The sequence below is a fragment of the Protopterus annectens genome, chromosome 1.part2, assembly GCF_019279795.1.
Source record: "Protopterus annectens isolate FY-2018-M chromosome 1.part2, PAN1.0, whole genome shotgun sequence".
Classification (NCBI taxonomy): domain Eukaryota; kingdom Metazoa; phylum Chordata; order Ceratodontiformes; family Protopteridae; genus Protopterus; species Protopterus annectens.
In genome coordinates this window covers 535,665,991-535,682,313 of record NC_056727.1, presented here as the reverse complement: position 1 = coordinate 535,682,313, position 16,323 = coordinate 535,665,991, and the positions used below count along the sequence as shown (strand labels likewise).

The 16,323-nt window shown below is 42.9% G+C and overlaps 1 protein-coding gene across 1 annotated transcript in view; it reads left to right on the top strand.

Moving 5' to 3' along the window:
* The window catches only part of HNRNPLL (heterogeneous nuclear ribonucleoprotein L like), a 1,042,368-nt gene that overhangs the window by 485,316 nt on the left and 540,729 nt on the right, over window positions 1-16,323 (top strand). The window contains exons 7-8 of the mRNA XM_044057476.1: window positions 15,102-15,207; window positions 15,298-15,370. Of these exons, the coding sequence (XP_043913411.1) occupies window positions 15,102-15,207; window positions 15,298-15,370 (179 nt within the window). The remainder of the gene's footprint in view (window positions 1-15,101; window positions 15,208-15,297; window positions 15,371-16,323) is intronic.

The following is a 16,323-nucleotide window of genomic DNA, read 5'->3' as shown; positions in this document are numbered from 1 at the left end:
AGTCTATGCAGACTGTTAAAGATTTTTTGCAGGTTCAGCCTCCGAAGTTTAGTAGGAATTGGACTACCAAGGGGTGGACGTATCCTTCTTATGATTCCCAGTCTAGGGGTAGATCTAGACGTGGTAGGGGCAGAGCTCAGGGCTCTTTCCGGCCTAGAACAGGGAGTTCACCTGCACAGTCTTCGGGTGAGGGCAGGGGTCAGTCCTTTCGTAAACAGGCCCAATGACCTACCTTTTCAGCTGCCAGAGCCTTCTCGTCTGGCAGCACCTTTGGGAGGAAGGTTGGCACTTTTCAAGGAAAATTGGAGTTTAATTACCCAAGACAGATGGGTATTGGATATCATACACCAAGGTTACAAGTTTTATTTCCATACCTTGCCTCCTTTCAAAGGCATGCCAGACGTTCCTCCTCAACAAAGAATAGAGGCTCACAAACAAATTTCTCTGCTACTTCAAATAGGGGCCATACAGCCGGTCCCTCTGCCAGAAGTGGGCCTAGGATTTTATTCTCGCCTGTTCCTAGTACCAAAGAAGGGGAACACGTGGAGACCAATTTTGGATTTATCTATCCTCAACACTTATCTGGACATTCCCAAGTTCAAAATGTTGACGTTACAACAGCTTTTACCTCTGCTGGGCAAAGATCACTGGATGGGGACTCTGGATCTCAAGGAAGCTTACCTTCATGTTCCTGTCAGGCCCAGTTGCAGGAAGTATCTACGTTTTCGGGCTGGGACTTCACATTATCAGTTCTCTGCATTGCCCTTTGGCTTATCTACTGCGCCCAGAGTGTTCACGAAAGTTCTGGCTCCAGTGATAGCTTTCTTCAGGCTAAAAGGAATACAGATTTATCCTTATTTGGACGATTGCCTGATTCTGGCTCAAGGAAGGGACGAACTTCTTCATTTGCAATATGTGATAGCAGTGCTAAGATGCCTGGGGTATTCTGTGAACGAAATAAAGTCCAGTCTAGTACCCTCTCAGGACATGTGCTTTCTGGGTGTGAGACTGAATACAGCATCCCAGATGGCCTTTTTGACCCCGGACAAACAAAAGAATCTTTCCCTTTACTTCCATCAATTGTCTCATCAGTCCAGGCTGACTGCAAGGACAGTCCTTCAAGCCTTGGGGTTCATGGCATCTTGTATTCTGGTGCTTCCCAATGCCAAACTGCATATGAGGAAGCTACAATGGTATCTCAAAATGTATGGACACAGCACTGCCAGGATATGGACACTGTCATTCAGATAATACCTTGCATTCAAAAGGAATTTTGTGGTGGGCTCAGGAATGTCACCTAAACAAGGGACTCTCTGTGACCCGGCCAGAGGCGAGTCAGATTCTAACGACAGATGCCTCAGACAAAGCTTGGGGAGCTCATCTAAATGGAAAGTGGATACAAGACACGTGGCCTGCCAGACTACAACATCTACATATCAACTTGAAGGAGATGTTAGCAGTCCAATTTGCATTAATAGCTTTCAAGGATTTACTTCTTCCAGGGCAGGTGTTGATTCTAACAGACAACACAACTGTCATGTGGTACATCAACAAGCAAGGGGGAACACATTCTTATCCTCTATGCAGGCAAGCAATGATTTTGTGGGAGACTGCTCTCAGTTTACAGCTAAATCTTCAGGCAAGGTTTCTGCCGGAGCACAGAACTCCTTAGCAGATGTGTTGAGCAGACGAATTATGGATCCCCACGAGTGGAAATTGGATCCTCATGTATTTCAGAAATTGACAGTGTCATGGGGAACTCCAGACATAGATCTGTTCGCTTCTCCACTAAACTACCAGCTGCCAAAGTTTTGCACAAAAAGGTTTCATCCCACAGCCTGGAAAGTGGATGCTCTTTCTTTCAATTGGAGCAATCTTCATGTGTATGCCTTTCCACCTCTGCCTCTCCTCCCAAAGGTACTCCTAAAGGTCAGACAGGGCAAGCCAAAGATGATTTTAATAGCTCCAGATTGGCCTCGACAGCACTGGTACCCATTACTGGGAAGTCTGGTACGGGAACCTCCATGGCCTTTGCCTTCGATTCCACACCTGCTGTCTCAGGAGAACAGTCATTTACTCAATGTCAAACTTCACTCTCTTCACCTAACAGCCTGGCATATTCTGTTTTGAACCCTGGAGGGTCTCAACTTCCACAGCAAGTTTTGGATGTTATTTTGGAAGCCAGAAGGCCTAGTACAAGGAAAGTGTACGCAGATAAATGGAAGAGATTTTTATTTTGGAGTGCAGCAAAGGAATTTGATGTTTCTGAGCCTAATTTAAGTGTGGCTCTTCAATATCTTACTGAGTTACTGGACAAAGGTTTGTCCTTCTCTTCTATTAAGGTTCATGCTGCAGCAATTTCTGCTCACTATGACTGTGACCCACCATTGTTTTCTCATCCTTTGTTCAAGCAATTTCTTAGAGGGGCAAAGAATATAAGACCCCCACGTAGAGCTCCTACTCCTGCTTGGGATCTCAATTTTGTGTTGGAGAAACTCACTCTACAACCTTTTGAGCCTGCAGCTACTGCTGAGTTGAAATATTTACCATGGAAGACTGCTTTTTTGTTGGCCATTACCTCTGCAAGAGGGGTTTCTGAATTACAGGCCCTTATGGCAGTTGAGCCTTTCTTAATTTTCCATAAGGATAGGGTATCTTTGCGTACTAATCCTTCCTTTATGCCTAAAGTGGTTTCTAGTGTGACTTTAAACCAAACTATTCATTTGCCTACTTTTTATGCAAATCCCCAAAATAAAGGGGAAAAGATTTTGCACACTTTAGATGTACACAGGCAGTTGCGATATTATTTGAGCAGAACTAAAGGGTTCAGGCAGTCTCAGCAGTCATTTGTTTCTTTTGCTTTGAGTTCTCAGGGCAAGCCTGTGTCAAAACAAACTATTTCTAAGTGGATTGTGTTTTGCATTGCTTTCTGTTATTCCCATCATGGTAAGGAGATTCCAGCTGGGATTAGGCCTCATTCCACTAGGGCTACTGCCACTTCGACAGCTTTTTAAGGGGTGGCAACTAAGGATATTTTGGAGGCAGCTACTTGGAGTTCAGTGCATACTTTCTCTAAGCATTATCACCTTCCACTTTACTCTAAATCTAGGGCTGGTTTTGCCACTGCTATTTTACAGGGCATTTTGGCAGCTCCTGCTGCTTTATAGTTTTGCCATCCTCCCTTACCTCTGCTTTGGGATTCTACCCAAGTGTAAGGACTGCAGCAATGTGAGATGAAGAACATAGTACAGTTTTGTACCTACCATAAATGTAGATGTTCAAGATCCACATTGCTGCAGTCCAATTTACCTCCCTCCTTCCCCTCTGTAGTTAGAGGCGGTTGTGTGGGTTGGGTTGTAAATATTGTATTTATTGTATATATTGTACATATTATTAGTGCAAGGGTGGTGGGTTGGTTGTTTGCTGTCTTTTGGTTTTGACCTTTCTTTTGGGGTCTTCTGACATCTGGGGCAAGAAAAGACTGAGGATATGACGTCGGTCATGCGCATTTGTACCCTGACGTCCTGATGTCAGTCTAATGCGCCTTGACCGACGTCAGCCTTATACTTTGATATTCGGGCCGACCGAGGACAGCGGACTACCCAAGTGTAAGGACTGCAGCAATGTGGATCTTCGAACAGCTACATTTATGGTAGGTACAAAACTGTACTTTCTGTACACTTACCATAAATGTAGATGTTCGAGTGTATTCACTGTTGCAGTCCAGGTTACCCACCCGCCATCCCCCCTTTTTTTAGAACTTCTTTCCTTCACTATATCACTATATTCTACAGCCTTTGTGGTGTATTTGCTTTTGATGAGGGTAAAGTTGGTTACAATTGCATTTATTTATATATATATATATATATATATATATGTGTGTGTGTGTGTGTATGTGTGTGTATATATATATATATATATATATATATATATATATATCTATATATATATATATATATATATATATATATATATATATATATATATATATATATATATATATATATTTTTTTTTTTGTTCCCCATTTGGGGGGCACCTGACATCTGGGGCAAGAAAAACTGAAGAAAATGGCATCGGCTGCATGTTTTTATACACCTGACGTCATGGAAGCGGAGACTGCAACCAACACAGGACCCAAGACTTTGATATTCGAGCCGACTGAGGGCAACCTGCAAGCAGATAACCCAAATGTAATGACTACAACAGTGAATACACTCGAGCATCTACATTTATGTTAAGTGTACACAACTGCACTTTCTTCAAGCTTTGGTTGCTCCGCCCTTTGAACCTGCTGCAACCACAGATCTTAATTTCTTATCTTGGAAAACAGAATTCCTGGTGGCCATCATTTCTGCTGAAAGGGCTTCAGAACTGCAAGCTTTGTCCATCAAAGATCCGTATATGATTTTCCATAAAGATAGGGTTTCCCTTTGGACCAATCCGTCCTTTCTTCCTAAGGTTGCATCACAAGTTAACATCACTCAGACCATTAATTTACCTGTTTTCTTCCCAAACTTTGCTAACAAAATGGAGTACAAACTCCACTTTTAGGATGTTCATAGACCGTTACGATTTTATTTACACAGGACGAAAAACTTCCACACATCTGTTGAGTTGTTTGTGTCCTTCTCTAAACCCTTTTTGGGCAAACCTATCTCCAAGGTCACTATTGCTAGGTGGATTTCCTCTTGCATCCTTCAGGTTTGTAAGGATAAAGGTGCGTCTCCTCCGGGTCAGGTGAAGGCTCATTCCACTAGGTCCATAGCTACTTCTGCGACCTTTTGCTCTATAGTCTCATTGGATGATATTTGTTATGCAGCAACTTGGTCCTCATCTCATACCTTTTATTTCTCACTACAAATTGCATTTGACTTCTAGGAGGAGAGCATCCTTTGGGTCCGCGGTGCTGTGGAATATCCTTCCATGAGGGCCACCCAGAAGTTTAGTAGCTGGGGACTCTGTCCCACAGGTTGAAGGCCAAATGAAGTAAACTACTTCAGATAAAGATGTTCTTCGTGTTTCACTGTTGCAGTCATTACATTTGGGTAATCTGCTGGCAGGTTGTCCTAAGTCGGCCTGAATTCCAAAGTCTTGGATCCTGCGTCGGTTGCTGTCTCCTCTTCCATGATATCAGGTCGTCAGGGATGTAAAACATGCAGCCGACGCCATTTTCTTTAGTCTTTCTTGCGGTGCGGTGCCCGAAGCAGAAGCATTTCGCAAGTGCCTTTCGGCCAACTACTGAAATATTCGAGTTTGAGTTTCAGAACCGAAGTCTTCACTAAAGTTAAGTACCCCGTTGGGGAAACTTTTTTCTTGTTCCATACCAATGGCAGAAAAAGTTAATTGTATTACTTGTGGGAAGCAAATATCTAAGGATTTCCATTTATGCTGTTTTTCTTGGCTAGGCCCTGATCACAATGTGCCTGGCTGTCGGTTTTGTGCTAGATTTAACCAACGCATTATTAAGCATCTGTATATTTTTGCCTCAAAGTATTTTGGAAACGGATTTAACTACCCAGAAATGTCATCTGATAGCAATCAGACTACCGGAGTACATAAAAAACGCAAAGAAAAGGACAGAGAAAGGCAGTTGAGATCCAAAACAGACGACGAAGCTTCTCCTAAGCTAGTCGGTTGTACTCAGTGAGGCGCTTTCCCAGCCCCTGATACCCACTACCTTCGAGTCACAGGCCTCTACAGACACCCATGTGGAGTCCGGTATGCCACAAGATACTCGGGGCATTGGACCGATGGATTTATCTCCCTCGGATGGGTCCGGAGCTGCTGAACAGGCACTGGCTTCTGAGTGTATATTCAGACCTCAACATTTGTATATCTAACCGACGACAGCTGCAAAAACAAAGACAAAAGCAACTTCTAAGACTAAAAAAAATGAAGAATGAGCCACGTGCACAGGCCTCTATGCCTAAAAAACAGATGATCAAAATGGCTGAAGATCTTACTTTGATTAGGGGTACCCATCCCCCTCCAGTTAAGAGGCCTAGGCAAGACACTGATTATGAATCTTCAGATCAGGTTTCTATTTCTTCTGATTCCTCTTCTGATCAGGAATTATCTATACCTCCCTATGAGGATTCTGATGCAGAGGAGTCTATAACATCTGCTTGTCCTCCGGAGGATTATTCATTTGGGGAAACTTTGCATACTTTGAGGGAGCATTTTCACTGGGAGAGTCGAGACTTCTTAGAATCACAAGAGGCTCAGGGATTTCCTTCTCCTTCAGCACAGGCCTTTAGCCATTCCCCCTGTTTTAGATATTGTGGATGATGTGTTTTCGGAGTCTAGCTTGACCCCAGACTCCTTACCTCCGGCTCCCAGTAAGCCTGACAGATATTACAGGGTCCCTGACTCGCATAAATTTTTATTTAGAAACCCTGCTGGTGATCCTGAAACTATTTCACAGGGTCCAAAGGGAGTTAAGGCTTCAACAGCAAGAAAATCCTACCCCCTCTGACAGAGATTCAAGGGCACTGGACAGATGGGGGAAAAAAGGTTTTTACATCTGCAGCCTTGGCAGTCAGAGCCTTAAACTCATCAATTTCATATACTTAATTATCAACAACATGTTTTGGGATTGCTGCAACAGAAAATGACATTGATTTCTGAATGTGCAGAAAATAAAGAATTGCAGGAATTATTGCATGCAGCTGAACAGGTTGTAAAGCATACTTTGCAATGTGGTTTTGACTCCTTAGAGGCCTCCTGCAGGGCCGCAGTTATGGAATCTGTGATTAGGAGGCATGCCTGGCTAAAGGAACAAAATTTGCCTGATCATGTTAAAGCTAAATTGGTAGATGCACCTTTACAGCATGATACTCTGTTTGGCATTAAGGCAGAAGAGGTTTTAAAGAAAATGGAAGACAAAGCTAAGTTTATGCAAACTGTTAAAGACTTACAAGTGCAGTCACTAAGATTCAGCAGACACTGGCCTACATAGAAATGTTCCTTTCCTGTGTCAGACAGAGCTCAAAGGGGCAAATCAAGATGCCCTAATAAGGGTTCCAGATACCAGGCGCAAGATTCATACAGGTGAAATTAATGGGGAGCTTCTACCTCCAAATCTGGAGGAGATAAAGCGCAAATCTACAGAAAACAATCCCAATGACTTCCCTCTGCCTGCACCAAGCACTTATCTTTTGGCAGCACCCTTATGGGGAAAATTAGCACTTTTTGCTCAAAATTGGCAGTTAGTAACCCAGGACAAGTGGATACTAAACATAGTATCACAGGGATACAGTTTCCATTTCCACACTCTGCCATGGCAAACGGTTGGCCAGATCTGCCCAAAAATCAATGGGCAGAGGCAGAAAAGCAGGTTACGTCCCTCATGGATATGGGGGCCATTCAGCCAGTACCAGAGCAGGAAAAAGGACAAGGTTTTTACTCAAGACTGTTCTTGGTACCCATAAAGGACAAGGCCTGGCGGCCAATACTGGATTTATCAATTTTGAACTCATACCTGGACATTCCAAAATTCAAAATGCTGACTTTGCAGCAGCTTCTGCCCATGCTGGGCAAGAATGCTTGGCTGGTGACATTAGACCTAAAAGAGGCATACCTGCATGTCCCAATAAGACAGCCGTGCAGAAGATACCTCCGATTCAAGGCTGGCTTAATGCATTACCAATTCTCTGCACTGCCCCTTGGCTAATCTACTGCGCCCAGGGTCTTCACGAAGTGCCTGGCACCAGTAATTGCATTTTGCAGACAAAAAAAGTGTACAAATATACCCTTACTTGGACTACTGTCTCATTCAAGCAGAGAGCAAGAACATTCTTCTTCAACACCTGTCATTTGTGAAAAGGCTTCTAACATGCCTAGGGTACACAATAAACAAAAAGAAATCACAATTGGTACCCTCTCAAAAGATAACATTCCTGGGTGCAAGTTTGAATACAACTGCCCAGATGGCTTTCCTCATGCCAGGCAAGCAAAGGCAACTGACTACTTTACTTCAAACTGATGGCAACAAAACCCCAGTTATCTGCAAGACAAATTCTGCAGGCTTTGGGCTTCATGGCATCCTGCATCCTACTGATTCCATATGCAAGACTGCATATGAGGAAACTTCAGTGGTACCTAAAAAGTTTATGGAGTCAACATTCTCAGTCTGGAAACAATGATTCCTCTCGTACCCTGCCTACAACAGGAGTTTCTATGGTGGGCAAAGGCATGTCACCAAAACATGGGACTGGCCTTCACTCTACCCCCTGCCAGCCAAACCTTAATAACAGATGCATCAGATTATGCCTGGGGGGCCCATATGGCAGGAAGATGCATTCAGGGCATATGGCCCCCAAAACAAATGCATCTACATATCAACCAGAAAGAGATGCTAGCTGTTCACAATGCTCTAACAGCCTTCAAGGACTTGCTTCATCCAGGACAACTACTGGTAAAGATGGACAGTACCACATTCATGTGGTATATAAACAAGCAAGGGGGCACACACTCATACCCCCTTTGCAGATTAGCCATGGCACTGTGGGATACAGCTTTTACCTACCAGATACACCTTCAAGCTCAATTCCTGCCAGGAAAGCAAAATACTCTGGCAGACGATTTAAGCAGAAACCTTATGGACCCTCACGAGTGGAAACTAAATCCACAAGTCTTCAGCATGATAACAGAGAAATTGGGGAGCCCAGACAGATCTTTTTGCCTCTCCTCAAAATTATCAATTGAAAAGATTCTGCACAAGGATTTATCACAGACAAGCATGGAAAGTGGACACCCTATCCTTCAGTTGGAAAAACCTATCAGTTTATGCCTCCCCCCTCCCCCACCCCCAGCCTCGTCTTCCCAAGGTCCTCCTAAAAGTCAGACAAGAGAAACCAAAGATGATACTAATTGCCTCGGACTGGCCCCGCCAATATTGGTACCCAGTCCTAAGGAACATGTCTCAATACCAAGCTTGGACCTTACCTCAAAGACCTCAACTACTGTCCCAGGAAAACAATCAGATTCTGCACAATCAACTCCAGACACTGAACCTGGCAGCATGGCTGATCATGTAGTTATACAAACAACTCCTCTCAGTAAAGCTGTGATGGATGTCATTTTGGAAGCCAGAAGGCCTAGTACTAGAAAATCATATGCTGATAAATGGAAGAGATTCTGTGCTTGGAATCGAGCACAAGGAACTGATGCAGCAAAACAAAATATTCCTCCGATATTACAGTACTTAACTGAGATGCTTGACAAAGGCCTATCTTTCTCATCAATTAAAATCCATGCCTCTGCCATTTCGGCTCATTACAATACAGAGCCACCAATCTTTTCACATAATTTACTAAAGCAGTATCTTAGAGTAGCCAAAAATGTAAGGCCTCCTAGAAGACCACCATTACCTGCATGGGACCTCAGTTATGTATTGGAAAAGCTCACCCTGCCTCCATTTGAACCAGCTGCCACCGCTGATATAAAGTTCTTATCATGGAAAACAGCTCTGCTACTAGCAATTACTTCAAGAAGAGTTTCAGAGCTACAGGCCCTCATGGCTGTAGAGCCTTTTATCATATTTAACCCAGACAGGGTGTCTCTGCGGACTAATCCTACATTTATGCCTAAGGTAGTTTCTAGTGTGGCTCTTAACCAAACTATTCATCTGCCAACCTTTTATCCAAATCTGCAGAACAAGGAGGAGAGAATTCTGCATTCCTTGGACGTACACAGACAGCTAAGATTCTACTTGAGCAGAACTAAAGGTCTAAGAAAAACTGAGCAATTACTAGCGACTTATGCTGCACGAACAGAAGGAAAGGCTATTTCAAAGCAGACTATTTCAAAGTGGATAAGCCACTGCATCCGTTTCTGCTACTTACACCATGGTAAACCTGTGCCCAAGGGCATTAGGTCACATTCCACCAGAGCTGCAGCTACTTCAGCAGCCTTTCTCAGAGGAGTACCAACCAAAGACATTCTAGAAGCTGCTACTTGGAGTTCTGATCACACCTTTACAAAGCATTATCATTTGCGTCTCTAAGTCCAGGGCAGGCTTTGCCACTGCAGTTCTGCAGGGCCATATAGCCACACATAATGCTGTTTAGCTCCAGCCTCCCAACCATAGCTTTGGGATTCTACCCAAATGTAATGACTGCAACAGTGAAACACGAAGAACATAGTACAGAAGTGTACACTTACCATAAATGTAGATGTTAAGAGTGTATTCACTGTTGCAGTCCCGGTTACCCGCCCACCATCCCCCAGTCATTCTGGAGTTTGTATTTGCTTGTAGATGAAGGTAAAGTTGATATTGATGCATGGATATATATATATATATATATATATATATATATATATATATATATATATATATATATATATATATATATAAAATTGGCTACCTTTTTGCGGGCACCTGACATCTGGGGCAAGAAAAACTAAAGAAAATGGCGTCTGCTGCATGTTTTATACCCCTGATGACCTGACGTCATGGAAGAGGAGACAGCAACCGACGCAGGACCCAAGACTTTGGAATTCAGGCCGATTGAGGGCAACCTGCCAGCAGATTACCCAAATGTAATGACTGCAACAGTGAACACACTCGAACATCTACATTTATGGTAAGTGTACACAGCTGTACTTCATGTACTCACCATAACGTTCCATCTGAGTAGTTCTACTTCATTTGTCTTCAGCCGTCCCTCCTCCTGACCTTATCATATGAACAGCCTATTGGCTGTAGTTGTGGGTCATAAAGTATTTTTCTGGTCGGGTTATCAGTGTGAGGGTCAGCAAATTTGATCTGGGGGTTGGAAGGTAATGAAGGTGTATTATGGGTAAGGGGAGGAGCTTGGTGCTCAGAGCAGATGCTAGTGAAATTGCAGGCTCGGATCCGATACGGATCCGGTGTCCCACAGATTGAAAACAAATGAAGTAGAACTATTCAGATGGAACGTTATGGTGAGTATATAACTTTTTTTGTGAACGCTCCTTTCGGTAGCTCGTCCTAGTTTCTGTCAAAAGTCAGACACACTAACCAGATGTGAACAAGAAGGAAAGACTCTCTGCAGTAGGAGTTTGTTTTTCCCTACCTACCAGACCTTACCCAAAGGGTCAAAAAAGAGGTAAAATGTGTTTTCAAAAATTCTAGAGAGCTTTCCAGGGCACACGTGGTGATTATTCCCCCAGGGGCAGAGGGGGGAAGTACTAATGGAAGATGCCTACCACACAGCAGAGGGGGTCAGCAAAACCAGGGCGACAAGGAGTCCTTCCTTGGTAAGCCCTTTCATTGCTTCTGAAAGGAGGCCCATCTGTCCATCTTTGGAGGCAGTCAGGGGCCACTTATCTTTGTACCCAGAAGCCTGGCTAACAATAACAAAAGACAAGTTGTTACAAAGCATTATATCCAGAGTTACTCCATACCCTTTTCTTTCCCCGTCTCAAAAACAAAAAAACATCCCTAATGTTCCACCCAGTCAAAGGGAAAAGGCAACTCTTGTAATACAAAAGTTGCTAGACCAGTGTCATTCAAACGGTCCCTGCAGACCAAATAGGAACCGGAACTTACTAAAGGTTCCTTTTAGTTCCAAAGGAAGCAGGGGACTGGAGACCCATCCCAGATCTCGGCAAATTAAACAAATCAGTAAGAAAGTCAAAGTTCAGGATGGTAAAACTGCAGTCAGTACTCCCTTTTCTGGGACAAGATGATTTGGATGTACTCTATAGACCTCCAGGATGTGTACTACCACATAAAAATGGACAGGTGATCCAGGAGTCATTTGTACTTTCGGTTGGGAGCCAATCACTTCCAATTCCGATTGCTGCTCTTTGACCTCACTACAGCCCCCAGAGTGTTCCAAGTATATGGCAGCAGTAGCCGCTCACTTGAGACGCCTAGGATTCAGAGTGTTTCTGTACCTAGACGACTGGCTCCTAACCACCACCACCGAGCATCTACTATCGAATGCGAGAGACACCACCTTGCATCTCTGCTGTCACCTAGGAATCATAATAAACTACGAAAAATCTGCCTTGTTGCCATTTTAGCATATCATTTTTATAGGAGCCGATCTAGATACAACAAAAAAATTATGGCAAAACTTCCCTCCGACAGGGTTCAAGTCCTACGAAGTCAGGTTCTAAACCTACTTTCAAATAAAAAAGTACAATCAAGAACAGCCTTGAAAGTCTCATGGGGACCATGGCAGCAGCAATAACTATGATACCATTAGCACATGAGGATTCTGCAGTGGCTACTGTTCACTCAGTGGTCTATGCAGGAACTACTCGTGTCTTACCAAATTTTGATAACAGAATCTTGCAAGAAAGACCTTCATTGGTAGCTCCACAACAATCATTTGACATTAGGTCGACCCTTTCTTCTTTCACAGCCATCAGCCACAGTGACCACGGATTCTTCCCAGATTTTGGGGGGGGGGGCATTATCTGGGAAGGACAGTCCAAGGCGCTTGGCATGATCACAAGGCCCATTTGCACATTAATGTCCTAGAGATGAGAGCGGTGGTTTTAGCATTGCAAGCATTGCAGGACTCTCCCGCTAGAAACTGTTGAAATACAGAGACATGTCAGTTGTCAACAAGGAGGAACCAGGTCATACCCCCCTTTTTAACAGGCAGCCCTGAGAGTATGGCAGTGGGCGACCTCCTCCCAATGCTTTCTGATAATGCACATCCTAGTGGAACAGACTCAGCCGAGCGATTCTGATGCCTCACTAGTAGTCCCTAAAACAAGAGGTAGCAGAAAAGATTTTCCACAAATGGGGCCAGCCTTGCTGCGACCTGTTTTACCACATCCATGAATGGCAAATGCAGCAGCTACTTTGCCCTTGTCACCCCTCTGGAGGAGTCACCAAGAGGTGCACTTGTACACAGTTGGCCCTCAGATCTCCTCTGCGCCTTTCCTCCATTACCGTTGATACCCAAGCTTCTTCAGAAAGCCAGTTCCTTTGGAAGGAACTTGATTCTCATCACCCCATACTGGCCTCGTCAAATCTGGTTCCCTTTCCTTTGGCCTAATCTCCAGGAGGAGCTGTGGATTCTGGAACCAGTTTCAGACCTCCTGACTCGTGCATCAGGGACGCTCCACCTCTCCCTTCAAACCCTCAAATTGACAGCTTTGCTGCTCCAATTCCAAACATAGCCAGGCTCCCTAACCTTTCTCCATCAGTAAAACATATCATGATCTCATATCATAAGGCTTCGACAAAAAAGTTATATATAAGCAGATGGAAAAGGTTTTCTTTATATGGGCCTTGAATAATTGCATTTATCCCTTCTCTTCCCCAATAGCTTCCATTATTGAATTCTTAACAAAGCTGTTTAGTGAAGGTGTAGTTGCAGCTACTGTTGGAGTTCAGTTTACAGCGATATCTAAATTCCATCTAGGTGAATCAGACTCCCGTGTGATGTCCCACAGACTTTGCAAGGCATTTCTTAAAGGTGCTTTTTTGAAGACCACCCATCAAAGCCCATCCAGCACCATGGGACCTGAATTTTATCTTATCCTGTTTGATTCTTCACTCATTCAAACCTGCATCATCCTGTGATCTCAAGTATTAGACTTGGAAGACCATTCTTTTGATGGCCATTACTTCTGCTAGAAGAATTTCAAAGCTGCGAGCATTATCAGTAAATCCCCCCTGCATGCTTTTCGATAAAGACAGAGTATCCCTACGAACAAACCATCCTTTCTACCCAAAGTATGCTCAGACTCCAACTTAAATCAATCCATAGAACTAACATTTTTCCCCAGCTATGGCAGCAAGGCAGAATATGTGCTAGACCAACTGGATGTACATAGACAATTACGTTTTTACTTACATAGGACAAAGGACTTCAGAAAATCTGACCAATTATTTGTATCCTTTTCAGACTCGAAGAAAGGTATTCCTGTGTCTAAAGTCACACTTTCGAAATGGTTATCCAATTGTATTACCTTTACTTACCAATCTCTAAGCAAAGAACTTCCCCTAAAAGTAAAATGTCATTCTGCAAGAGCCATTGCAACCTCTTTTACCTTTTGGGAGAGATTACCAATTGATACAATTTGTGCTGCAACAACGTGGGCAAGGCCTCATATCTTTATCACTCATTACAAAGTGGATTTGGCCTCCAGGAACAGGGCCTCCTTTGGGTCCACTATTCTGAAGAATATTCTCCCTTGAGCCACCCAAAAAAGATGGTGCTAGGTATGATGGCCCAACCTGCTAAGAATAAAGCCGAGATAGGATAACAATCACATAAGTTGTGTACTCACCGTAATGTTCCATGTGTTGTCCATCTCACTTTCATTCTTTCATCCCACCCTCCTTCCTTCCCCCAGTCCTTTGCTTCTGGAAGACTGAGCCGTTGCAATTGTCTATGAATGTTCTCTGACCTTCACTGCTCTGTCATTCAGTGATTTTCATTTAGTATCGTAGTTATTTCTGCAAACAAGATCTGGATATCTCCTAGTGCATGATGGGATAGGGTTTATCCACGAGCTAGTGGAAGACCTATAACTTTCGTATAAGGCAGTCTGATCTGAGTATCGGATCCAAATCCTACCTGCTAAGAATGAAGGTGAGATGGACAACACACATGGAATGTTATGATGAGTACATAACCTCTTTTTATGTAATACCATATAGATGGATCCTTTCATTTCAGTCCATCTGATATGACATTGCACTCCCTTGTCCTCTTCCTTTGACCAAGGCCTGAAGGATCACCATCTTCAGTGCTTGGATCCAAAGCGAGGCAAATCATCAGGCTTCTCTCTTACAGGTGTTGTCCTAGATCTGGGGTAACTAAAGGGGATAGACTGATTGTGGGAATGAAGATACCTTAAAAGGGTTGAGGTTGGCAGGCACGCTGTGCTGGATCTGATCCAAGTGGTGACTCAAAGATTCATATGTCTTATAAGATGGACTGGATTAAAAGGATCTAGCTTTGTGGTAAGTACGTAACTTTTCATAGTTGGCCTTTCAGCCACATTTTTATTGGTGCAGCTGAGTTTGCTACTGTGCTTCCTTTAAAGTAAGTGTTGAAGGCTGGAACATATGTTATATGGGTAGATGAGGTTAAGCTGGGTGTTTGGTGGTTCTGTTATGAAGTTAAAAATTGTTGTTCTTAACATTGTTCACGTTTGATACAGTTGAATTTGCCAAGAAGGCAAAATCAGCCCTTAATGGAGCGGATATATATGCTGGATGTTGTACTCTAAAAATAGAATATGCAAGGGTAATTTCTTTATTTTCTGCACATTACATATTTCCTGGTCAGGGAAATTATTCAGACAAAAGCTAAACATTGTTTTTTAAATGTCCACAGCCAACTCATCTTAATGTAATAAGAAATGACAGTGAGAGCTGGGACTACACTAAACCATTTCTCGGCAGGAAAGGTAATGTACTCATTTTTTTTTTAATTTAATATATTAAATTGCAGTTAGCTAAAATAGCATTTTTTTTTCTTTTCTCATTGACCAGCTTTATGTAAAATAAGTACAGTTTAAATATGTTTACTATTTTTGATGTTACCAGAAAAAAAAAGTAATTCTTTAGTGCCCCTACTGTGCTGTAGAAGTTTACATAGTAGATTGAAGAGATCTTACTTACAGGCACGTCTGCAGTAGAAGGATTTGCATTTCACCAAGCAGCTCACCCACACTGGAGGAGATAAAACTGTTAAAACATTAATATTTCAAACTGCAAACCTACACGCTGCCTCTCTGGAATGGAACTTTATATTTTTGTACAAACTCGACAAGACATTTGAGATGGACAGAGAAGGATACCTCCCGGGCTGACTTCACACTACATCATGCACCACATCGGCATCCACAAAGGGCCCTCTGAAACACCTCAGACTTGCAATTATTCAGCTTGACTGCATGCACCAATTCAGCAAGTAAACAAGAAGGGATACCCGCAGTTCGTCATTTGCATGGATGAAAATTATTGCAGACTGTGCCCATGTATAGTCAATACCTTGTATTTTATGTATGCTTCTTTGAAATTCCAGTCATTGAAGAACATATGCAATTTCTTGCATAGTCTACTTGGTACTATAGTAGAAACAGCATGTTTTATTTAGGTGAAAAATGTCTGTCATAAATTGGATTTGTGTTTTGTATTGGCATAGAGCAAATGGTGCTCAGTAGAGAGAATTCAGTAAAACAAAAAAGGTATTTATCAGCAATTTAACAGAACAAGATTCCAGCATCTAGCTGCTTCATATTTCCAGATTTGAGAAGATAATTACTGTAGTGATATTAATTCTTCTGTAATTCACTTCAGAAAAATAAATTGGGATTTGGTGGACCTCAGAAAGTAAACGAAAACTGTGCAAATTATT